General features: G+C 31.9%; 1 protein-coding gene across 1 annotated transcript; it reads right to left on the bottom strand.

The window, feature by feature from the left end:
- Positions 1–503: 503 nt before the first annotated feature.
- Positions 504–25,896, bottom strand: LOC124354381 (synaptogyrin). The gene is made up of 5 exons (XM_046804788.1): positions 25,715–25,896; positions 11,170–11,407; positions 9,632–9,771; positions 7,001–7,178; positions 504–4,506 (listed from the first exon to the last, which is right to left on the bottom strand). The coding sequence occupies exons 1-5, from the start codon at positions 25,814–25,816 to the stop codon at positions 4,475–4,477; spliced, it is 690 nt and encodes a 229-aa protein (XP_046660744.1). The 5' UTR covers positions 25,817–25,896; the 3' UTR covers positions 504–4,474.
- Between the last annotated feature and the right edge of the window lie 543 nt (positions 25,897–26,439).

Here is a 26,439-nt window from a genome sequence, read left to right as displayed (position 1 = left end):
CCAACACCACATTTTTGCAAATTTACTTTATTCCTCAGCTACATTATGTTCTTAATACTAGCAATAACATTTGAAGCTAGAATGTAAGTAAACAGTACATTCAGTACTGTACTGGTAATGAATAGAATACAGAATTCTGGAGACAACACCACATTCATCAATTCTCAGTATGCTATAGAAAATATTTATTATAAAATAGTAATGATCCTAGAACAGAACCGTAGGGCATACCATGTTAATCACTTCTTAATATTTAGGTTTTATTATAAAAGAGTTTATATTTTTCCAAATAAGAATCTTAAGATTGTTTAAGATTTAAAACTGGCTCTTTTAATATAAAATTTTGTTTCCCAGTCTTGTTTACATTTTTATTTAAAAATTCAAATTACGAAGGTGTATGTAAAGAAATAGTTTTGTACAAAAAAATGTATCCATGTATTATCTTGCATTGACGTTTTTCTTAAAAATAAATATAAACCCAGGTAAATTATTGCACAAAAATATAATTTTGGTAACATTAAATACTTTATTTATTCTTTGATACACAAATATTTATGGAATTTCACTCTTATAAACAATATTCAACATTTCTTAAGTGATATTAATTGTAAAAAATATAACTGAATGAACATTGTTGGTTAAATGGTTGGTAACTTTCTGTACCTAGTGAACAGTAAACAATACAACAGTTTGTGCCAAAACAAACAATAAGTTGTTTTGTTATACACTTATATTTTATCTGATTTTTATAAAGATGCAACATATAAAATTAAAAAAAATTTTAAGTTCCAAACAAACCGTGCATTGGAGATCACTTTCAAAATTCTATTTAAGTAATTTTAATAAGATTGTATAAATTATTTTTTTTATTCAGCACTGCTTGTTTTGGCACATTTCACACAGTTTCAGCTCAAGCAAAACAATTTGACTGCAACAAAAAATCATACTGCTCTGGTTTCTAATACTAATCAGTATTTCCAGTTTTAGATCAATCAAAACGTATATAGAGAAAAATAATTGTTTAATTATTAAAATTTGGCAGTGGATAGGTATTGTTGTTTTCATTATTGTGTAAAATGTATTAAGCTATGTATGATAAGAGTCATATTTCATTTTTTAATCAAAATTATTATTTAGCACAAACAAATACAATCATGTAATATACATATGACATTTGTACTTTGCTTGTAAAAAGCAACAAAAAATAAAACATTTTTTTTACATAATAATAGTAAGAAATTAAAAATTTAATATTATTATAAAATTAATAAGCAAAATAAAACTTAAAAATATTTTATCACATGTAAAGAACAAATGGACTAAAGCTAATTCAAACATATCACTTCTGACAATCCAATATGCACAGCCATAAAAATAAAATATAAACCGTCACGCTAATTCTACACATTTATTATGCTATGGTAACATTGACACTTACTAGACTAGATGTGGTATTAAGGTTTGTTCAATATACGATAATCAACAATGCTAGAATAGGCTTTTACCTAAATGATCAAGAGCATTTATTCTGTATTTCTGCTTCAATTCCTCAAAGAGTTAATAAATTAAATTAGAAAATAATGTATGTCCAGTTCATCGACTGAAGTGAGATCAATTAAATTTTTAAAATTTTGACTTAATTAGAGCATGTTTAATTTGTAAGAATTTTAAACAGTAAGCCAGTATTGAATTTGCTCCTTGCAAATTTTAAAATGGTTACAGGTAGAAATAGTCAACTTGGAGAAGAGTGACTCAACATTTTAAATTTATAGGGAAGCAAACTCAAATCAATATACAATAATGATCTCACAGTAAAAATTTTACAACAGGTTAAGCCTTTGTTTGGTATCGGATTCCTTTCAGCCCTTTCGCTGTTGACCTCCTATACGTCAGACGTCTCCAAAAATGTTTTTAAATATGTTATATGGATCTAATCACCATGAAACTATATACAAAAATATAGAATGGCTTAATGAAAATTAATTTTAAACGTCTTTGGAATTATACAACTGTACGTATCTTTGGATTATTTCTATGTTTTTCATGTAAATTTTATAACTACTAAAAGTTTGTAGTTAGCTCTTTAATGAATATACTCGTTACCAAAGTTTACTTTGTAATTGGGTGAAGCATATCACTTGATTGACCAAACAGATTTCATTTCTGTCTATCTGACCACTCAATAACTTGAGAACGAATTTACCTAGACTTGAAATTTTGCATGACACTTCATTTCTATACAGACAATATTAAGTTTGGTGATGGTGTAAGTCACTCCATAGGATTTGGCTGAGCGTTAGTGAACATTTTTACATTAGTCTTGTGTATAACAGCAAGAAAATCACAGAATAATTCAATTTGTAAATAAATTAAGTATAATATATGACATTTTAACATCTGTCATATGCAATTATAGACTTAAAAGTTTACATACAACCTCAGCAAAGCCTGTTACATGAAACTTTATGTGGTGTAATCCTACCTTGTTCATATTTTGAAAACAATAATTTTTTCACTATTCATGCAAGTATTTTAATTTTTAAAGTTTCAAATTTTTATTTGAAGATTTAAACATTAAATGCACGAATTGATTCCATACATCAATCAGGAATTACTTAATTATTTGATTTGATTTGCTAAATTTAATATGAAAATAAAAATTTAGCACAGGTTTTGTAAAACCATACATTTGACTAAACACATAACAGTTTTCTCATGTAACTCAGTAAAATGTCTGACAGCGAAAGGTTAAAACCTAGCAGGAGGTAAACTTATGATCATTCCATGTATCCCACAATGCAATATTTGTCCTCTAACAGATCACGGTTGATAAGTATTTACACAATTATTTTCTCCTACTATTTGAAACAAAACGTAAAAATCTCAACCTCAAGTATATACAGTTCTTAACATTACCTTGATTTCATACACCAATCAGGGATTACTGAAACGGTAAAAATCACCATTATTTGTATCTGCCAACAAGCTGTACAGCATGAAAATATTTTTATAAATGGAGTAAAGAAAACCGGCAATAGCTTTTTCTGGCTATTATCATAGCTAAAAATATGTTTTATTTACTACTACTTTAAGAACTCTAGCTATAAATACTATTTAATTTTTATAGTTACAGGATTTTGAAATATAGATGTATTGAAACACGTTTGGTTGGTTTACATGTAAAATATGTTACTATTCTGCTGCATTTTCAACACTTGTGCTATAAAGTGTTAAAAGTTTACAACACTATACAAATATACAACCGAGGTGTTATATACAAAATGGCCTTAGTTTAGGCTGCTTTATTGGTGTGCTGATTTTATTCCTCTTAATTGGTATTTAAATCTCTATTTGCTTAGTTGTCTTCATGTATGCAATTTATTCACCAATTTGGTTAAGTTTAATCCATCACCAATGATTAAAGAATGTATTAGTAATGTATTGTTTCACAGATGCAATCATTAAAAGTTTTCAAAATAAAGAAAAACTTTCTCAGTGCTGTCCACTTCAGCCTTGACACTTTTTCACATTCCTAAACTAATGCCACTGATGGTTGGTATCCTAAAATATGTATTTTGAATTATGCTCTATACACACAACTTTTACAAGATTGCTGTGCCTTCAAAAACTGATAGCACAATCACACCAAAGCCAATTCAATACCGACAGTTAACATTTTAAACTCTCAAAAAATAATTTTCCCACTAATTAAGTATTGTCAACTTCTTTCTTTTTACCACAAAAACCATTTCTCCATTTATAACATGTGTTTTTAGCAAGGAACCCAAACAAACAGTTGTAAATTTGTTTCTGATTAAATGAAAGGAAATTATGATTATGAAGTCAAGACAGGTACTCAAGAATCTTTCAATTATTACATTATTAACATAAGAAACCTTTTTCCAAAAGAAAATAAAATCATTACAAGCTATATTTATTTATTGTACATTATAATACTGTCAGGTTTCAATGGGTAATATAAAGAAGAAATCATGATCTAAGGACTAAATAAGTAATGAAATCGGTTTAAGATGTTATTTTAATATTTGTAAATGGGATTAGTATTAATATAAATGTCCCAAATTATACATTGTTCTGAACAGAGTAAAAACCAATTATTTGCTTAGAAATGAAGTAGTGGCCAGATTAAATAAGTTTGCCTTTGACTAACATTGAAGTAGGTTTCAGTCTAGAAGAGTATACAATCACCCTCTCAAAGAGTGGAATGTCATTGTCTATATGAGCTGCAAATCACGGTCTACAAGACCTTAGTTTATAAGACTATGAAATCTTGGTATACTAGAGTGTGAGGTTTTGGACTGCAGGTGTGGGAAGTCTTGGTCTAGAAGAAGGGAATATCTTTATTTGTAAGAGTGGAACATGTTGATCTATAAGAGCGAGAAGTGGTTTTTGTGGTATTGCTGAACAGCCTGAACTCCATCACTCCAAGGTCGGCAACTTTTCACCTGCTTGTTTAATAAGCAGGGGCTTGGTAGTCACCTGGACCTGAAAAAAATTCTCTATTTTAACAGTGAGAGTAGCATGGTTCTTAGTGGCATTTAAACACATTAACACACATTAAATAAAATAAATAATTTTAATAGAAAATTACAACTACAATTAGAACTACAGTTACTCTATTAATATATAAAATTTAAAATAAAGTCGTTTGTAATACAAAACTCAATATCTTACTACTACAGACCCCCTATTCCATCCACTAATAAAGTCACTCCTTTTGACTCAACCAAGAATGAGGCAGAAATTCTATAACAGCCAAGCCACAACTAGAGAAATATGGAAAACTAGATTACTTACATACTGTCATTCAGCTTAATAAAAATGTTTTTAAGTTGTAAAATGTTTGGTGTAAGTTATGCAATATGTTATATTTTTTTAATTCACCTGAGGTAGCCTTCTGATTAATCAACAAATATCATCTGACCAAGACAAACTATAACTATGGACATAGGCGTAGCATGGACCTTTAATTTGGCAGGGGGAGGGTACAGATACTAAAGTCCATTAACTTGATCAGAGTTACTATTTGTCCGTAATGCCCTTAAAGGTATGTACAACTATATGATTAAGTTTTTATTTGAATTGTTTCGACATGGTGACACACACACACTATAGCAGTTAAAATTAACAACTTCAACTTCATCGCGTTAGCATATACTAGATATTAATGGCATGGACATGAGCGCATGACAGGTGATGCCCAACTGAACTGACTGTTGTGCCGAGTCGGCCGGCTGGACAGTTTGCCCTCCAAATCGGCTCTATTGTCAAGGTCACATCCACATTGGCAGTGGAGTGTACAAGATGACCAACCTTCACTAAGTCAAAATATGAAAAATCGGGCGAGCCACTTCATTCTCACACTTAACACATTCACTGCGGGTGACGAGCATGCTCATCATGCAAAAATGGCGCGCCGGGCGGTGGACGAGCGAGCTAGGCATATGGCAGCTGCTTTCATATTGCCTCAGTGTGAGCTGAGCAATTGCCCGGGAAGGCTGTAACACTCATCGCGAGGTGTGCCTGTTTCGGTGAGTCAGTTGGTGCGATTCGTCACCGGTTCGCCATTTTTGTTTGTTGTGTATGCTTTGCGATATTGTGTGAGTGGATTATAGTGTCTTTTGACTGTGTAAGTGTATGTACTCATAATGGAGGAAGACGATAATGTTATTGACGATAATTTTTCATCTGATGAAGACAATGAGTCGAGTTCGAACAGTTCTAGGGACGGTGAAGGTGGCTTCCCCCACCCCCAGAGGGCCCCACCTCAATACGTGTAATTCGCGAGTGTTTGCGCCGAAACCTAGTGCGCTGCGAGCACATACAACACGGGGACCGGCACCCGGTGCGGATGAAGAGTAGACTCGGTATGGACATGACATCCGTTCCGGCCAACGAAGCTTCCGGGATACCTTGGACAACCCTTTCGGTTATCCTGACTCAGTTTTGGGTAAGTAAAAAACAAAAGAATTCCCGCATTTTCTGACGCCAGCAATTTTGTCATCCACAGTGAATGTGTTAAATGACTTGTACTATGTGTAGACTAATTTAATTTATTTATACTAAAGACTTAGGTTTAATACCAGAGACTTATTTTATTTCAATTCCTCAGCTATAAAACTATTGATTTATTATATTTTGTTACAATGTTAGGGAGGCATGTGATGCCTATGACCATAGATAATAATAGAAAAGTATTTAAAACTGAAATCTTGCAGTGATGTATATAAAGTATGTAATGTAGACCACTATTAGATTTTACATGAGCAATCTAAAATAATTTATAAATAATTATGGAAGTGGTACGTTTAAAACTTAAAAAAAAATTAATGTTACAATATAAATAGATTGTTTATATACAAGTTTGAATATTGTACTTGTATTGAAATATAATGTGATTGCTCATCAAATCTCTGATCATAATAATACAACAGCTACAGAAATATCAAGAACTTAACAGTCACTGATAATAGTGTGCAATAGTCTTTACAAGATTTTATTAAAAGCAGTTTTTCAGTACAGTAGTTTCAGTTACTGCCTCAGTTCATGTAAAATGGAGTTTATTATCAAAGTCTTTTAACTTTATTCTAGTAATGCAGAGCACTAGCATTAATAAGTAAATTACTTACATTGTTAATCTATTTTATTCCATATATATGTATGACATATATTAACGTACTGGATTTTGTCATGATTTAATCTGATGTGTTCCTTAGCACATAAAGTTTTTTTTTGTTCATTAGCATTATTACATTTTTAATTGCTTTATAGCTAACTGTATTTGATCTCAATTATGTATATTTGGTGTATCCTATTGTTTGTATGTTGATGGCTTGAATAAAATAATTTGAATCAGTCTAGACCATTAGATTGATCCCAGGTCTATCATGAGTGGCATGTGGGGCTGGAATACAAGCAGATTACCTGAGGGAACTGGTCTGACAATGGCCCTGATTGTTACTAAAGTACAGTAAATTACCCCGTTGCTGGTTTCCGCTGAAGGGGGCCTCCTGGTAGCCAGTATCACTGTCTGGTCCCCCAGGGTAGGAGGTGTAGGCGGCCCCGGGGAGAGAACTAGGGTCAGCCTCGTAGCTCGGGGCGAAGGCGGTGTCCACTCCAGCTCGGAATCGCTGGTAAGCAAACCAAGCACAGCCAGCCTACAGGTGAACATCGTAGTTGTCAGACAAATATAAATCATTTCAGTAGTAAGAGATTAATGACATCCTGAACTAGAGTTTATCAGTCCTCTTCACTTTGGATTAACAGCTGATGTCCTTGGAAAATTGTGACCAAATAATGAAATTGGTTTTATTCCACTTTAAAATACAATTACAACAGTTGCTATGAATTAATTAATTTTTTTAGTAGCAAGCTATAAATATCAATTATAAATTACAACAAGTTCTTTATAAACTTAAATTCCTAAAGTTGCAGGAACAAAATGAAATTGTCACAGAATTTAAGCATTCTTCATACATTAAAACGTATGATTAAAAAAACTGAATTTTACCGCCTCAAAAGATTGTCTGGGAATAAAATTATTCAAAAGCACTCATCAGATGTAGAGTTGGTTTTTACGAATACTAAGGCATTACAGAAACACAGTTTATGCATTTATGCAAAATTCTACAGACAGTCTTATGAATTACAATTCTTGGCAGAGGACAAAATCTTTCATTTTGAGATATCCCACAATACCTACATAGGCCTACATAGTTTTCTTTTCAATTTTGTTTATTTCTTTTAAACAATTCTGTTTTCAGTAAAATAATAAAAAATGTTGCTAAGATAAACTTATTAAACAATTTTTAATAAATTCTCAAGATTCATATCTTATTATGTGCATAACTAACTAGCATGAACTGCAACTCTCTATAAAATTTCATGTTCAAAAGTTAAAAGATTTTTATTTGGGTGATTCTGTTCCAATCAAGATTTTTCACAACTCTCTAATTGAGTGGAAATTATAAAATATAATATATACAGTAATTCCTAATACTAATTTTATAATGAACACTTAATGTTTTAGGTAAAATAATCCAGTATTTATTGAATTTTAAACTCTAAAAAAACAAATATCTTAAAAACCAAATGTCTTATCAAAAAAAATTTCATATAATACATTATATTAAACATAGTACAAATCAAATCATTTACTAGACTATATCACTTTTATTAATAGCATTTTATTCTAATCAATCTTCTCATGGATTGAATCTTATCTAAAAAAAATAGTAGATGAACATAAGTAGTTGAAGTCGACAACCTTGTTTCTTTACAAGTAGTCAACACTGTACAATGGCATACGAATGTCTGCCTTTTAAAAAACAGGTACTGTATTTATTAACAGCCTTAAAAATAATATGAACGAGCTCAGCCTCAGGTGTTCAAGACTCAATTAAGATGTTGAATTGTGTCCTAGACTTTCAACACTCATCCCAGTGTCTTTATATTCGATGGCGGAGTGAGGGAATTTGAACTGGACCAGGGAGAGCTGCATCAATAGCATGAGCGTGTGAGTGTATGTAAGTACCTGTATTTCTGAATGGTGAGTGGATGAACTGCATATTATAATGCACTAACGCATTTGTTTGTTAAACAACACATTTTTTATCAAACAATAAAGAAATATTATTATTACTATTCATTCAAAAATTGAAATTTATTATTTTGCAACTTTTAATGGGTATGCAGCTTATGCCATTTTAAGTGACTATCAAGCCTTAAAGTGTAGTATATGGAAGTATGTATTCTATCAAAATTATGGGCTATGATAATATCCATATTGCCCTATTTTAGTCTATTGCATACATTACAAGTCATGTAAGTACTGCATATATATAGGATTGGGTAAAATGGTGTGCCATTGGAAACCAAAATGGAATACATGACGCTCCAAAAATAAATTAATAACAAATGCTAATCTTTTATCGTAGTAATGTCTGATGATGTGTGGTACGGCGTGCAGATATACGCATATGGCATGTGTATGTGTAGAACACATACATTAGTAGTACCAGTAGTATTTTTTCAATATGTTTTTGTTTATTTATTCTTCCAAGAAACAAAAAATGCATTACACTATGGCATAAACAAAAATTTATATAAAATTTCTAAATTTTTGCTAATTGTATCCAAGACAAATTTTTGTTATTGTTTTTCAGAAAAAAATGTAAACAAATCAATAATCTTTTCAAACGGTCTGTGAAATCTCAAGTTCTTGATGGAACTAGCCCCGAACCTTTCAGAATTGGGCCATCTGAATAATCTGTACATGTAAACAAGGATACTCATTAACTTATCTTCTAAGGATACTCTAACAAAATCTAAGTATAACATGTTCACTCTTATTCAGGGCACCCTGAAATGAACATTTCTACCAAAAACTTTAAAATGATTTCTGTTCCATCACACTACTTCTGTATGCTGTGTATTTGTAAGATAGGAGACTAAAAGTTTTTGAAAACGAACTGAGTTATATAAACACTAATTAATAATTGTAATTATTAGTTCATAAAACTTTTAATAATTAATGTTTATACTAATAAAGTTTGTCCCAACTACCCTAGTAATATTTTGAGTTGAATAAAGAAGAAGATAAAGTGGTTACCCAAGTGAAGATGGAGAAGAAAGAGAAGCAGATGGCAGCCTGAACATTGTTCACTCCGTAGTTCCCTTCAGGAGTCTCAGCGTTGCTCCACTGGTTGGCCAGGTAGCAGAATCCGATGAAGTACAGCACAGTCCAGGCCGCTGGAATTGTCACATTACAAGTTATACCAGGTGTGTCATAAGTCAGCCTGAACATTGTTCACTCCGTAGTTCCCTTCAGGAGTCTCAGCGTTGCTCCACTGGTTGGCCAGGTAGCAGAATCCGATGAAGTACAGCACAGTCCAGGCCGCTGGAATTGTCACATTACAAGTTATACCAGGTGTGTCATAAGTCAGCCTGAACATTGTTCACTCCGTAGTTCCCTTCAGGAGTCTCAGCGTTGCTCCACTGGTTGGCCAGGTAGCAGAATCCGATGAAGTACAGCACAGTCCAGGCCGCTGGAATTGTCACATTACAAGTTATACCAGGTGTGTCATAAGTCAGCCTGAACATTGTTCACTCCGTAGTTCCCTTCAGGAGTCTCAGCGTTGCTCCACTGGTTGGCCAGGTAGCAGAATCCGATGAAGTACAGCACAGTCCAGGCCGCTGGAATTGTCACATTACAAGTTATACCAGGTGTGTCATAAGTCAGCCTGAACATTGTTCACTCCGTAGTTCCCTTCAGGAGTCTCAGCGTTGCTCCACTGGTTGGCCAGGTAGCAGAATCCGATGAAGTACAGCACAGTCCAGGCAGCTGGAATTGTCACATTACAAGTTATACCATAAGTCTTCTCCTTCTGCCTTCATTAATTATTGGACAGAAGAAATCTGTCAGTTTTAATCCACTATTTGGCAATAACAACATGCATAAGTCTAGTGTTGTCTACCCATAACGTAGCTCTGGTAGGAAGGGTTGATTCAACTGAATTTTGAGAAATTCCAACTGGTCTTTTCACATGTTATTTAAATTTTAGCTCCTTTCCATAAATTGAAAAATGTTCATAATGAATCATAATAGCAGTTCATGACTTTTATCAAGAAAGTAGCATTTAACTAAAAATTGAGACTGCTTTTTCTCTTCCATTGGTTTTCCACTACACAAGAGTGGTACTTACTCTCCTCTGGTACAAACTTTCCTCATGTAATATACATTGTAATCTTACTTCTCAGATAGCCCTTGTACATAAGTTTTTTATATTTATAAAGAAAAATTACTAAAATCATGTATAAAGGTTAGTATGTGTATCTAAGTTTTCTAGAGACCAACATCATTAGTACAAATTACAGCCTCCTGGGTGTAGACAAGGGCATAATTTATCTTGGTGTGGGTACAAAGTCAGGCTTTGTTAAAGTTTAAAGTAGGATTCCAAAGTACAGAGTAATAAACATACATCAAATTTTACATGGACCTTTTGAATATTCCTAAGATCTTAAGCTTGAACAGTAAATAACACGTTATAGCTAAAAGATGACCTATTTGGAATAATAATTTTTTAAATACTAAAATACATGAAAGTGGGTGGCACAGGCACATTTTCTGTAATATCTACTTCTACTTACATGAGTATCCAAGGTCTAGCAAGACATAGTGTTTACGGGTCTTGACAGATGACATTTGCTCGAACAGGAATTCACCCACCAGGAATCCGATGGATGCTAGGAATGCCAGAACTGCCACACCGGTTCCGTAGTGGCATGCACTCGCGTCACGGTTGTAGAGGCATACTTCCCGTTTCTCCTTCTCATCATACATCCAGCCTTGGGAGGATATGCAGCCAAACACGATGATCGCAAACAGCTGAAGGATCAAGTGAAAATTTGCATTCAGTGCACTTATACAAAATACTGATTGAATAATAAAAACAACTATGAAAATATTTGTTTTTATTTTACCTATCCTTAACCATCTTGTGCTGTTTAAAAGATAAGTTATCAAAACCATGGGAAATGTTTCTGTGGAATGTATTGGTTTTATACCTTAAATAGATTAAGAACATTTCCGAATTCAACCGTGTGGTATTCCAAGAGAAAAGAAATTTTTAAGCTGTTAGAAATAGAATAGCTTAATTTAACTATTCAATTAAAAGTAAATAATTTCACAGTAAGTTAAAAATTATTCAGGTAACTCATACAGAATACACTTGGTTCATATTACTAATAACTACAACATTCAAGTAAACAATCACAAATACTACATTAGAAAAGTTTCAGAAACTGCCTACGAATATGAAGACACATAAGAAATATAAATACAATGCCTAAAGAAGACAATGTCTAAAATGTTCTATTTGACTAATTAATTAACCTTAGTAGGATTCACTTCTGCATAAAAAACCCAATGTGTCACATCTGGGCTATTGATGTCCAGGAGTGGGACATCACTAATAGCAAATGTTAAGATATTAGGGTAGAAGGGTGGATTAACGGGTCTAGTCTTCCGCGGAGATTGTTAGAGTGAGTGAGGTTATCTTAATGTCAAATGTTGTTGCTAGTCAAACATGAGGGAGTGCCTGCTTTACTGGAGAGGCTCGAATAGAACTGGCCTTCTCTTTTTCGAAAGTGACATGACTAAACTAGAGCTTGCTATCTCTCATCATGGGATTTCAACAAGAGAAAGCCCCTACCACCAATTTTTCATTTTTGTAAATGACCTCCAACCCTACACATCCTGAATATCTTTTACTCTGGAAGCAAACGCAAAAGCCCTTCTAGGACAAAGTGCAATAATATGATTCTCAGCTTTTTGTTCTATGCGAACAAAAAGTCTTTAATAATAAATAGATTTCTTTTTTAAAGTAGTATGGTAACTTGCATAGATTCAGATTCTTTATTGGCTATTAAGTAACAAAATTACAATAAGCTTTGTCAAGTTAATTCAGCTAAGTCATAATATTAAACAATAAATTGTATATTAAAAATTACAACAACATTCAAATTCTTAGATCATTAAAATTACAGTTAAAATATTCTTCAGTGGTATAAAAGCATTTTCTTCTTAACCAACTACATATCACACTTTTGTATTTATTACAAGGTAATTGCCTTACTGCTAATGGTAACTTTAAAAAAAATATGTACTGTTGAAATTTAAAACTTTTATGAGTCTTGTCCAACCTAACATTTGGGGTCACTAAATTAAGGCATTGTCTGGTCTCATAATTATGATTAAAAACTGTGGTTATTAAACATACCAAAATGTTATTTAACATGTAGCAGATTACTGTATATATATGTATATATATATATATATATATATATATATATATATATATATATATATATATGCAACTCAATGTCATGATGTTGAGATCAGGAAAAGATGCTCTACAAGAGTCAGAAGCTGATAAACCAGTGATAGCTCTTATTGCCTTTTTTTGCCAAACAAAAGCTTTTTTGGCTGCACTTGAGTTGCCCCAGAGTCTTACACCATGGCTGAGTTGTGAATGAAACAGACCAAAGTAGACCATTAACAAAGTTTCCAAGCTGACACATGATCTTAACTTTCTTAAGAGACAAGTTACTCTAGGTAGTTTTTTGCAAAGATAGTTGACATGTGCATCCCAGCTCAGTTTAGTGTCAAGATAAATACCCAATTAATCATTATAGTCCGGTAAAATAAGGATGCAACTTCGGAATGAAAGATAATATGCTAAAAATTTGCATAAGTCTTTATTTTTATGGTATAACACTTACCTCAAAAGTCTCATATAATCATGTGTACGCGACTTAAGATATTTAAGGTCAAAGTTCACGAAAATCAGTTTTTTGCAAATATCTCGTTTCCCTTACGCTAAATGACTTTGAAGGTGGTTAGAGAAATTGTAGAACGGAAAATTCTCTTCAACTTTTGTATAAAGTAAATTAATGTACGTTCAACCCTTTTTGAGATACAGCGCGAAGAGTAGGGGACCGCTTACCAGTATATACGATAATGCGAGGTCAGCCAGTAGAATACAATAAATAAATGAGTTATATTGTTAATTATTCACTTACTATTATTATTATTACTTAATACTATTATTATTGTTATTATTATTAAATTTTTATTATTATTCATTATTTAATATACCATATTTATAGATATTAATTATAAATTATGTATTGTCTAAATAATACTTATTTTATTTTTACCAAACATACAATATTAAAAGAAATATTTCAAATGAATTGTAATTATATATTTATTTATTGATCCAATAATCAATTTCTTAAAATTTCAAATATTAAATATTTTCTTTTTTTATTAATGATTAATATTTTTGTTTTAATTTTCTTCTTGTTCGTCGTCTTCTTCTTCTTCTTCCTCTGACTGTTCAATATCGGATTCATTATCATCATTCTCGTTTACTAAAGTATCAGAATAGAAAGATTCAAGAATATCAGGTGCATATTCACTTTAGGATTTGTTTTTGCATAGATTATTTTGGATTTTTTTGTTTACAGCTATTCTCTGGAAGAGTAGTAATTAATCGATGGGAACTTTACAATCGTTAATTTTTACAGATTAATAAATTATTAATTAACTATTAATAATAATGGTAATAATAATAACAATAATAATAGTATTAAGTAATAATAATAATAGTAAGTGAATAATTAACAATATAACTCATTTATTTATTGTATTCTACTAGCTGAACTCGCATTATCGTATATACAGGTAAGCGATCCCCTACTCTTTGCGCTGTATCTCAAAAAGGGTTGAACGTACATTAATTTACTTCATACAAAAGTTGAAGAGATTTTTCCGTTCTACAATTTCTCTAACCACCTTCAAAGTCATTTAGCGTAATGGAAACGAGATATTTGCAAAAAACTGATTTTCGTGAACTTTGACCTTAAATATCTTAAGTCGCGTACACGTGATTATATGAGACTTTTGAGTTAAGTGTTATACCATCAAAATAAAGACGTATGCAAATTTTTAGCTTATTATCTTTCATTCCGAGGTTGCATCCTTATTTTGCCTAATTTACTGAGTTATTAGGTTATTTACAGAGCACCAGATTTTGGCTTGTTCTAGAGAATCTGTAAGCTGGGTTTTAACATTAATAGGATTGGTATTATAACATAACAAGGTTGTATCATCTGCATATAACATTGAAAAACATGGTACATTTATAGTAAAATCATTAATAAATACTAAAAATAAAAAGGGTCCCAAAACAGAGCCTTGTGGTACCCCTGAAACTACACTTAAGAATTCTGAGGAATGGTTATTAACATAAACCTTTTGTTCTCTGTCTTTTAGATAACTTTCAATTAATTGTAGTGGCTACAATTGTTTCATAAAACGTTAGAGCAGATGTTTAAATGGAGTAGTGAGCCAGTGTACTGTCTATTTTATTTGCAATTTTGGTTTTTTCTTACTTCATATTACAAATAACATTGAAGGAAACATTAGCCATTGTTCAGTGATACAAGAAACACTCAGTAACACTAAAGTTTGAGATCCACAATCTGGTTCCTTCCTCAGGTGAATAACTACCATGACACAACACTAAAATCTAAGTTAAAATGAACAAACCACATCAGAGCGTTGTATCATGCATAAGTCAGTAATCACAAAAAGGGTTTGTGTTAACTCAATGGACACTAACTCTCAGATAACTACAGATCACAATAGATTTGCACTGAATGACCAACCACTAAACTGACCTAGTTCGAATCAAACTTTAAACAAATGACAAACAATATTGTTTGTTGAACTGTATTGATCAAGAATATACACAGTATCAATTTATAGGAACTGCTAAATTTTAATACTTAATTGCAGTTTGTTTCACACACGAGATATTAGTGGTTAGCTCAACTTAAAAAGAGTAGACTGCACATCCACACAGAGGGGAGGAATTTGTGATAGAAACTTTGTGAGGTAATAACAGTTCTGCGAGGAGAATTTTAGATAAATCTACCATGCTAACCTTTTGCTCAAAGCTGTAAGCCATTTTCATCTTCTAGTAATGCAATAATTTTAATAAATTATAATTAAATATTGAGTATTTTTTATTATTGTCAGAGACTAATCAATATAACGTGTTTGATATTTTACTGTAATATACTTATCATTCCAGATCCTTTTGTTTTTGCCATAGCACACAACCATTTCATCCTGTTTTAAATATGCTTCTGCTTCTATTTACATATTAAGAAACTAAATACTGCTTCCATATATGTATTAAGAAACTAAACACATATTTCAAAGTAACTGTAAACAAATAGATTACAAAAATATAAGAGATAAAAAGATAATCAAAGATTTTTAAAATTATTATAAAGGAACTATGTTTATTATTAACAATAAAATAATATTATATGTGATATGACAAAAATTATAGTGTGTTTAAATAAAATTGATGTGAAACAAATCCTATAGATTGCAGTGTTAAAAAAACAAGCCAAAAGTCCTGATATCAATTAGGTCTGAGTTGAGTCATTTCCATGAAGTAGAATAATTATATTGGAGTATTAGATGTAAATAAATCTCAATTACAAGAATATTTAATAAAATTAGTAGTATTTTGATTTGCATTATTTATTTCTTAAAACATTTCACAAAGATTACCTCTAATGTAATTTCACATGCATCATAAAGTTGTATTTTAATTATTGAAATTCAATTTTGTTATAACAAACACATCTAAAGCCAAATATTCATTAATGATTGGGAGCAATGTGTTCAGCATAAGAAAATAAACTGAAATTACGTATCACAACAATAAATTAAAACGTAAAAAAATTCAATAATCGTTTTGTATGTTAAATTAAGAACCATCACACAGCAATACCAAAACAAATAATCTTTTAAATTGGTGAATTTTATGTCAAGATGAAGTATTTAGTACTCAACAATGGTTGGCGGCGGATGAATAAATATAGGAGGAGCATTTAAAATTAACTCTGTAAAATACTAAATTGTCCGGGATTATTTTCCTAATAAGACTACTTCAGTGTGAACTGTATCTAATTGATATTGGTGGTTATCTTGATTTTAACCCTGTAAGAAAAATGTTAAATCTCAAAAGCTTTTAAGCCCTTATTTTAAGTCATATAAATGGGAAATGTCTTACTGTAAAAGATGGGATTAACACTCATCCAAATGCTTTTTAGTTTTTTAAATATTCTTGTTGGTACTCAGAAAAATCTTGTACTTTTTTTACTTCACTGGTTGTATATTAAAAAAACTATACACTGTACAAGAAAAACCAAAAAGCATTTGGATGTGTATTAAAATCGTATATTTAAAATGAGAGATCGCCCACAATTCTATTATTAATATTGGTCTTATGGGGCAAAACTGAAGGTTGTTTCAGTGCAGCCTGCTGTTAATTATAACGCACATTTGTGTATTTTCAGTCAATACTTGGACATGACCTTTTGATTTTGATTAACTCCAGCAGGATGCAAGCAAGGTATTTTGATCTCAGAAATATGTATGAGTGGTTCCTGAGTTTAAACCAATCATTCGCTTTGAAACATTAAGTTCATAATATCCACAACATTCTGTCTACTGAACCTGAACCGTTAATATCTTATCCTAAACAAATACACACATACAAGTATGTGCATATGCAGATAAGAAACACACAAAGTATTATAAATGATTTAGACACACAGAAAGTTAATGAATTAAACTTTTTATTGAATACAAATCAAATAATTTAATATGTTGAAATATGTTTTTAAATTTTAGTATTTACAAAAGTGTTAAATTGTTTGTTTAGATTTTCTTAACAAATTTATTAGAGATATCACTGAATTGGACTTTTAGCCCTTAACATTTAATTTTAATTGGATGTTAATAGAAGGTACCTACCTAAAATGTTACAAAATTCTTCTCAATATACAAAATAGATGATTATGCTGGTCCTTCAATTTAGCAAGATATTAAATTTCACAGTTGATTTGAAGATCAACTATAGAATGAAGTTTTCGAAATAATTACTTTTTTATAAAGTTTTTGTCAAATAAGGTTTCAAAATTATGAACTTTATAAATGTTTGAAAGGTTACAATTATTTTAAATTTCCAACATTAAGGGCTATTGTCCCATCAGTGTGCGAATCAAACATCTAAACTAACAATGCATCTTCAGTTGGACATTTCAAGATGACAGCCTCATGTGAAATCTAACTTTCTTCTGACTGAGCCAGAAGGGATATTGGTTTTGTGCCTGGTTGAACCCAGTAAAAGCAATTCATTCAATTCAATTCAAAATATCTTTATTCTATATTTATTTATAAAACATTGTGTAGGAATAGAGTCAAACAAGTAGATACAATTCTTACAACTAACTTGCATAAAATCTAGCTGATTAAATTAATTACAATTATACCATATCTCTTTCATTAACGTTCTCATTTAAAGACTCCTCAATTGAGTGACAAGAAGACTTCATTTGAAGATCCAGTAAGGTGCTTAGCATATATTATACATTCAAATATGTACAAACTATAGACAGTAAAAATTTCCATTTCTGAGAAAATATTGTTGACTGAATCTGTCTGTTTAAAATGTTTCACAATTCTTATTGTACCTTTTTGTTGCGGAAGTATTTTGTACAAATTCTTTTTTGTTAGTAGCACCATATATTGATCTTTCTTACGGCATATGTGAGGGAATTAGGGACAAATAAATGGTTTTAAAAGTATCAATACTGCACCATTGTTGCATTTGTCTTAAAGCATATAAAGCAGTAGACATTTGATCAATAACAAGGTTCACACAGTAGACCTAGGTTAAATTCTCATCTATTACTAGCCCTAAAAATTATGTACTCTCTTTCCAGCTGATTCTGTCTTTATTAATACAAATATTTGGCTGTAATTTAGTTCTGTAGTGATTGTTTTGTACTAAAAGAAATACAATATAACACGTCTGAATTTAAAAGAAGATTTTTATTGTATAACAATTCTATAATTTTAAAAAGACCGCAGTATGAAGGTACTTCAATTCAATATTGTAATTCTCCTCAGACTAAACTATTAGCATCATCAATGTTATTAAACTCATCAATACTTCAACAAAAGCTATTTATAATAAAAGCTATAATAAGCTACTATAAATAATCACATACACAAAATTACTTTTGGAAGTGATCAAGATAAACAAAAATCCAGTCCAGAATACATATATTTTTAATAGTAAGGCATTTATTTGTTACTGATATAAAAATAATTAGAGAGCAAATTTATTATTGAGCTTTACAGCTAGATTATTATAAAGGAAAGAAATGCAATAAAAAATAAGAAAAACTTATTTACGGTTTCTTAAAAAAACTCAGTCATTTTTATTGAACTGTGGTACACTCCTTCCGGAAAGTATGGTCACACAGACCAAATTTTTAGACCATTATTTCCACTGATAAAGTGTCATACTAACATCCAAAATAAACTACTGATTGTTCCAGCTGCACGTGGCATCAGGGTGAGTTATGGAACTCTCTTGGTTCTTCATTAGCAGAAATGTCTTCACTGTCCTCTGTTATCGTTAATCACAAGAGATACTTATATGATTTTTATGTCAGTCATCATAGTCAAAGTCAAAGTCAAAGTCAAAATATCTTTATTACATTATCTTCAAGATAAGTACAGTGTCATAAAGTTTATCTTAAGAGCTAATGCTGTGGTAACATTTTACATTTAGTTACAAATTAGAAGTTCTGTCAAAGAATTCGTTTACAGAATAGAAGGGCCGGTCTTGTAGCCAGATCTTTAGGCGCTGTCCAAAAAGTAGCTTGTCAGTTTTCTTCATTTCTTCTGGCAAGGCGTTCCACATCTTTGCCCCAGAGTAGCTTGTTTTCTTCTCTGTAGAGCTGAGATGGTGTATAGGTAGGCAGTAGTTGTGAGCATGCCTGGTGTTGTGTTGGTGGGTTTGTGATCCATTGCTTGCTAGTTCGGGCATCTTGATATATACGTGTTTTATTGCCTCTAGGATGTACAAATTGTGTACTGTGAGGATCTTTAGCTCCTGGAAGGCTTTTCTACAAGATTCTCTGGATTGTAAGTTGCTCAGAATTCTGATTGCTCTTTTTTGGAGGACAAGGACACGTTGGAGATTTCTTGCTGTAGTACCACCCCAGACAGCAATTCCGTATTGTAGATGTGATTCGAAAAGGGCATGGTAGGCTATTTTAGCTGTTGTCATGTCACATAAAATTTTTATTCGTCTTATCACAAACAGCCCTGTGCTTAATTTGCTGCAAAGAGAGTCTATGTGTTCTGTCCATGATAGTTTGTCATCCAGAGTAACACCAAGATACTTGGTAGCTGTAGCTTCTTCCAGCTCAGGCAGTCTTCCAGTGTGCTCTTTTCGTCTCCCCAGGACTAGATGCTTGGTTTTGTTGTCATTCACAACAAGGTCATTGTTGTGACAGTATTGAACTGCCTTGTTTAGTGCAATATAACTGTCCACTTCCAGTTGTTCTGCCTTTGGTCTGCCAAGAAGTAGTACAGTGTCATCAGCGTACATTAGAGACTTGCAGTAACCTTGCATATGCTTAGGGAAGTCATTCGTGTAAAGGATAAACAGAACAGGCCCCAACACTGATCCTTGAGGGACTCCTCTTGTGATTCGCTTCAGTTTGGATCTAATTGATTTTGATTTGCCATTTGCTGAATGTGTTATTTCCACCAGTTGGCTTCTTTTGGTTAGATAGCTGGAGAACCATGATTTTGCACTTCCCTGTATTCCAAGAGCTGTTAATTTCCTTATGAGATAGTCATGATCCAGGCAGTCGAAGGCTTTGCTGTAGTCTAAGAGGATGGCAGTCGATGTGTTTCCCTCTTCTTCTTGGTCAAGTAGGAATTCCACTAAGCTGATCAATGCTGTGTTAGTCGATTTCCCAGCCAGAAAGCCATGTTGATGTGGTGTCAAAAGCTGATGGAGTGTCAGGTGGTCAAAGAGTCTAGTCAAGACAATTTTCTCAATTATTTTAGAAAAAGTGGGTATTAATGAGATGGGGCGGTAGTTAGCTGCTTGTGTGGGAGAGTCCTTTTTGAATTTAGGGTATACTTTAGCAATTTTTAGTGCCGAAGGGAAGATACCAGAGTTAAAAGACTTATTGGTGATGTCTACCAGAGGGTCCACAAGTTCATTCTCACATATCTTTAGCAATCTAGAGGATATATCATCATACCCTGCTGAGGATTTAGGCTGCAGTGATTTGATTATTTTGGAAACTTCTTGCCTGCAAGTTTGTGTCAGTATAAGATTTGGAAGGTCTGTTGAGGGGGCTGGTAAAGATTGTTGTTTGTCTATGTTTCCATTTTTCATAATTGTTTCTTCTGCTGTTGTGGTGAAAAAATTATTCAGATAGTCTGCTATTTCTGATGGGTCTGATGTATCCTGTCCATTGATGTCAATTTTGGTCAGCTGATTTATTTCTGTTTTAGTTTTCCTTTCTGAGTTGATTATATGCCAAATGGTTTTTGATTTGTTATCAGCCTCAGCAATTTTATTAGGGAAGTCATTCGTGTAAAGGATAAACAGAACAGGCCCCAACACTGATCCTTGAGGGACTCCTCTTGTGATTCGCTTCAGTTTGGATCTAATTGATTTTGATTTGCCATTTGCTGAATGTGTTATTTCCACCAGTTGGCTTCTTTTGGTTAGATAGCTGGAGAACCATGATTTTGCACTTCCCTGTATTCCAAGAGCTGTTAATTTCCTTATGAGATAGTCATGATCCAGGCAGTCGAAGGCTTTGCTGTAGTCTAAGAGGATGGCAGTCGATGTGTTTCCCTCTTCTTCTTGGTCAAGTAGGAATTCCACTAAGCTGATCAATGCTGTGTTAGTCGATTTCCCAGCCAGAAAGCCATGTTGATGTGGTGTCAAAAGCTGATGGAGTGTCAGGTGGTCAAAGAGTCTAGTCAAGACAATTTTCTCAATTATTTTAGAAAAAGTGGGTATTAATGAGATGGGGCGGTAGTTAGCTGCTTGTGTGGGAGAGTCCTTTTTGAATTTAGGGTATACTTTAGCAATTTTTAGTGCCGAAGGGAAGATACCAGAGTTAAAAGACTTATTGGTGATGTCTACCAGAGGGTCCACAAGTTCATTCTCACATATCTTTAGCAATCTAGAGGATATATCATCGTACCCTGCTGAGGATTTAGGCTGCAGTGATTTGATTATTTTGGAAACTTCTTGCCTGCAAGTTTGTGTCAGTATAAGATTTGGAAGGTCTGTTGAGGGGGCTGGTAAAGATTGTTGTTTGTCTATGTTTCCATTTTTCATAATTGTTTCTTCTGCTGTTGTGGTGAAAAAATTATTCAGATAGTCTGCTATTTCTGATGGGTCTGATGTATCCTGTCCATTGATGTCAATTTTGGTCAGCTGATTTATTTCTGTTTTAGTTTTCCTTTCTGAGTGGATTATATGCCAAATGGTTTTTGATTTGTTATCAGCCTCAGCAATTTTAGTTATATTGGTGTCTTGCCTTATTTTTCGGAGCTGTAAGTCATATTCCTTTTTTAAAGGGAATGCTCTCCTCTTATGTTCCTCACTACCGCTTGTGTGGTATAAGTTTTGTGCCCTTAAAAACTGTTGTTTTAATTCTGCTGCAGTTGGATCATTGACTGGATGTTTTTTGTATCTTTGTTGCCTCGTAGTAATTGGTGGACATGTATAGTTTAGTGCCTGTTGAATGGTAGTGTTAAATTTATCATATGCATCATTTGGATTTGTTGTGTTATAGACATCAACCCAGTTTTCTTGTTTCAATGTGTTTTTTTAAATTGAATAAATTTCTATTGGTCATATGTCTTTTTGTCATTAAAGTGAATGGTGAGTCCATTTTTATAGCAATTCTGCATATTTGTCCTGTATGGTCAGATATACAGGTGTCTATTACTTGAACATTCAGTTCCTCTGCCATTAAGTTGGTACAGACACAGTCAATTGATGTTTGAGATGTTGGTGTTTTTCGGGTTGGGGGGAGCTCAACTCTATACATGTTGTGGCTACTAAGAATGTCTCTTAGCTTGTGGTGGTCAGTATTTTTAGCAAGGCAGTCAATATTTATATCACCGATAAGTAATGTAGAGCTTCTCTCAGCATTGATTTTTTCAAGGACGTCATAGTACCAATCTATTGTTGGTCTCAATCCAATCATTTACATCTTTCAAATTTATGATTATCAACCTCTCGTTAACTTACTACATTATTGTTATAAAAATGTACACATTATTCTGAACTCCACACATGGCTTGAAGGAAAAACAAATTACGCAGGAACTTCAACAAAAGTTTTTTATTTTTTAAAAACTTGGATTCCCTCCACTCTGTAAACTGATCCAAATAACACAGAGATCCAGATAAAAGAAGTCTGGATAAATAAGGTCTATATCAATTTGGACCAGATAAATGAGGTTGAACTTTACATAAAAAAGTTTGTGGTATATTCAAATAAAGTAATCACATCACATTCACACTTGAATTTCTTAGTAATAAAAAACTGAACTGTACGTTTACAATGATTTTCTGTATTTAAAATCTTATTCAATGCTTGGAAAAACACATTGCTAATATCTGACAATTTCTTCAGTCTTATCCCATTAACATTGTACCATAACAGCCAACTAGAATTAAATAATGCTCTTTAAACCAAATGAAATTAAACGGAGAAATAGTAAACACTAAATTGTTATTTTTGGATAAAGAAAATTTGTGAAGTATTATTTTTCATCCACTTCATCATATTTTATATAAATATTTTTGTTCTGAGAATTAACAATAAATTTCAAAAATTACTCTTGAGCTCTACATATTTCCTGTTTTATTTCAGTTTGGCTGGTATTTTATGTATTCTGGCACATAACAAGCACTCAATTTTTTTATGTAATTTGTACAATAAGAAAAATAAATTATCAACAAATTGCTAATCCCTCATAGCATGTTAAATGTTATTTTGGAGGGTTATGTTGTATTCACTCAAATGGGATACCAACAATGATGTTTTGTGTTTATAAAAAATGAACAATGTAAACAAAATTTTAAGAACATTGACTTATTAATCAGAACTGGTGATCCTTTAAGTGGGAGTCTGGGACATCTCCACACACGTTTTAGTCAGTCGACATTAGTATTTGTGATGTTTCATGGGAAATTAGAAAAATCCAAAAACCTATGTCACCAGAATTGCCATTTATTATTTATTGTATTGCAACATTCCCACTTTATAATTAAAATAAAAAGTATATATACTGACTCTTATACATTGCACATAAAATATTATTTATGATTCAAAATCTATTGTAAATGTGATAAACTGAGTTTTGCAAAAGAATACATTTTCTAAATTCTAGAACTGGCTAAAGACTCATGGTGAATCCTTTGTATGTTTTCCTCCATTCACGATGAGTCTTTTGATAAAGGTGTCTTTTAATATTGCAGCATTTATTGGCATCCAAATACAGCTTATGATGAGATCTATATATCATTACACTCAGGAAGACATGCTGAATATTTTGATATAAGACACTTGAAATTAACTTTGGGAACTTTGGGAAAAAATCACAATTCATTGTTGCTGCATTACCAATGACATACATTTCACATGGCACACTATATTCTTGTTTCATCCCTGAATACTTTCTCAGAAGTTTGATGTAGTTATTACTGTGTTCTATGTCTCTTCAGCTACAATCTAGTCATCTGCTTCCTGCTTTTGCTGTTTTGTCATTCGAGCTACACATTTTATTCTATGGCAAAGTTTAGCCAAAAACTCATAAACAAGTCTTTCAGTTTTTCATTGATCACGGGAAACTTATAACATTTTCTCTTGAACTTATTACATTTTGTAAAACTAGAAGAAATTCTACATTAGAAAACATAATCTGAGAGTATAGTGTTTGATTTATATTTCTTTTTTTAATATATGTAATATGTAAGTTAAGAGCAAATATTACAACCAAGCTAAGTTAAATTTCTATATTGTAACACCAAAAACATATTTTATTATTTGTTTAATAAATCTGCAGTTTGTTTTAGACAATAATATTGTTTTTATTGTAATTTGTTTTAAAGGTCAAACTTCCGATATAACAATTAAAATGATATAAAAAATACATATTTATTCATTAAAATTATCATGATTCAAATAGACCAACTCATTTCCTTCAAATTGAAATTTATAAACAATAACTACGGTTATAATAATGTATGTTTTGAATTTGGAAACAAAATACTTAATTTATTGTAATTTAGTAGAATTCTTCAAATTTTGAAATTTTACATTTATTATATAAGAATTAACGATATAAAACATAGGCTTAATTTTAATTATGATTATTAAGAGTATAAGTTATTGCTAACTTTTTTATACAATAAATGTTACATACAAAATGGTTTACTACTTTTTCAAAGGGATAAACTTTAAATTTTAGGTCAACGACAAACTTGTTTTTTCTTCTACGCATAATAACAGTGCCTAAAAGGTTATAAATAATTATAATAGTGAAATAAAATGTAAAAAGATTTTCTTTTAAATACAATAGTATGCAACATGATGAGGTAAGTATAAAAACTACATTTTGTTGATTTTTGTAATATGCCTTACAAAATCGCAAAAATGCCTTGACAGTTCTAAGGTTAATAATGACTAAACTGTAGCTTGTACCTCTGGGTATGCATGATTAAATAAATTAAGAAGAGTAATCAATGCATTCAGAATAAATGCACAAAGCAAGTACTTTTTGTGAATCTATCTTTATTGAGATTAAATATGGCTATTGCCTTTTATAGAAATCAACATGTATGTGTGTGTGTGTTTATTATAATTATAAATAAATAGTAAAATCTTGTTGTATCAAAAGTTTAATTCTGTTTTAGATTATTAGAACAAACAAATCATCATGTACCTATATTTGGAATTAAAAGTAAATTTACTTTTAATAGAAACGAAATGTATAACATAGCATTGAAGGGTGTGTAATCTTTCATTTTGTGTCAATATTTTACCATTAGTATCATGACATAAGACGAGGAAGTAAATTTTTTACTTGTATGAGAGAGAAAAATCAATATCGCCAAAACTTGTTAATTTTCTGAAAGTGATTTGTAAATTCTCAAAACCATACACCCACAATATTTGTAATATATCGCACTCACCAGACATACTGCTCTTAATATCACTTGCGGCCTTTGTACAAATGTGAAGGGGTCGAAAGGAGCTCCTGCTTTAGCACCGCCATAAGCACCAGCGCCTTCCATTTTGGTGTAATGCTATACTTTTGTATGTTCAGTTCCGTTCGACCCCCGCTACCAAGCGGAATCGAGATTGACAGCGGACAGGGCGGTTCTGTCAGAAGGGTGGGCCACGGCTTCCTCGATATGTCATATACCCGGTGTTAACTTGAACCGTTCTATAACAACAGTCTACTACATAACCGTTGACGCCGTCATTTGTCAAAAACTTATTGAAAGGTTTTACTTTATAAATTAATGTAACTAAATATTAAACTATTGGAAAAATTATGTTTAGGTACTCACTGCAAAGGTGTAAGTTATGATACATGTTTGATATTAAGAATGGAATTGTTTTTACTTACTTTTTGTGTGCGATTCTTCCGGGTTTCTATTTGAATGAAAAGACAATGTAACTTTTGAAAAGAAAACTTATATGTTAAAATGTGTCTGTTATCTTGTTTGTTACACATTGTGATTTCAAAATATTACTAGTTGAACAAAAATTCATTATTAGAGTAAATTGTATTTTCTTAAAAAAAAATGTTTTCTTCGAAGTATAATTAAAATTATTTGTTGGTGCTTCTAAAGAAAGAAATTAATATCATACACTAACAGAGGAATTCGGTTATCTTCAGCGAAAGTATGGG

The sequence above is a fragment of the Homalodisca vitripennis genome, chromosome 2, assembly GCF_021130785.1.
Source record: "Homalodisca vitripennis isolate AUS2020 chromosome 2, UT_GWSS_2.1, whole genome shotgun sequence".
In the NCBI taxonomy this organism is placed as follows: domain Eukaryota; kingdom Metazoa; phylum Arthropoda; class Insecta; order Hemiptera; family Cicadellidae; genus Homalodisca; species Homalodisca vitripennis.
The sequence above is the reverse complement of the archived record's forward strand: the minus strand, read 5'-3'. Positions and strand labels throughout refer to the sequence as shown.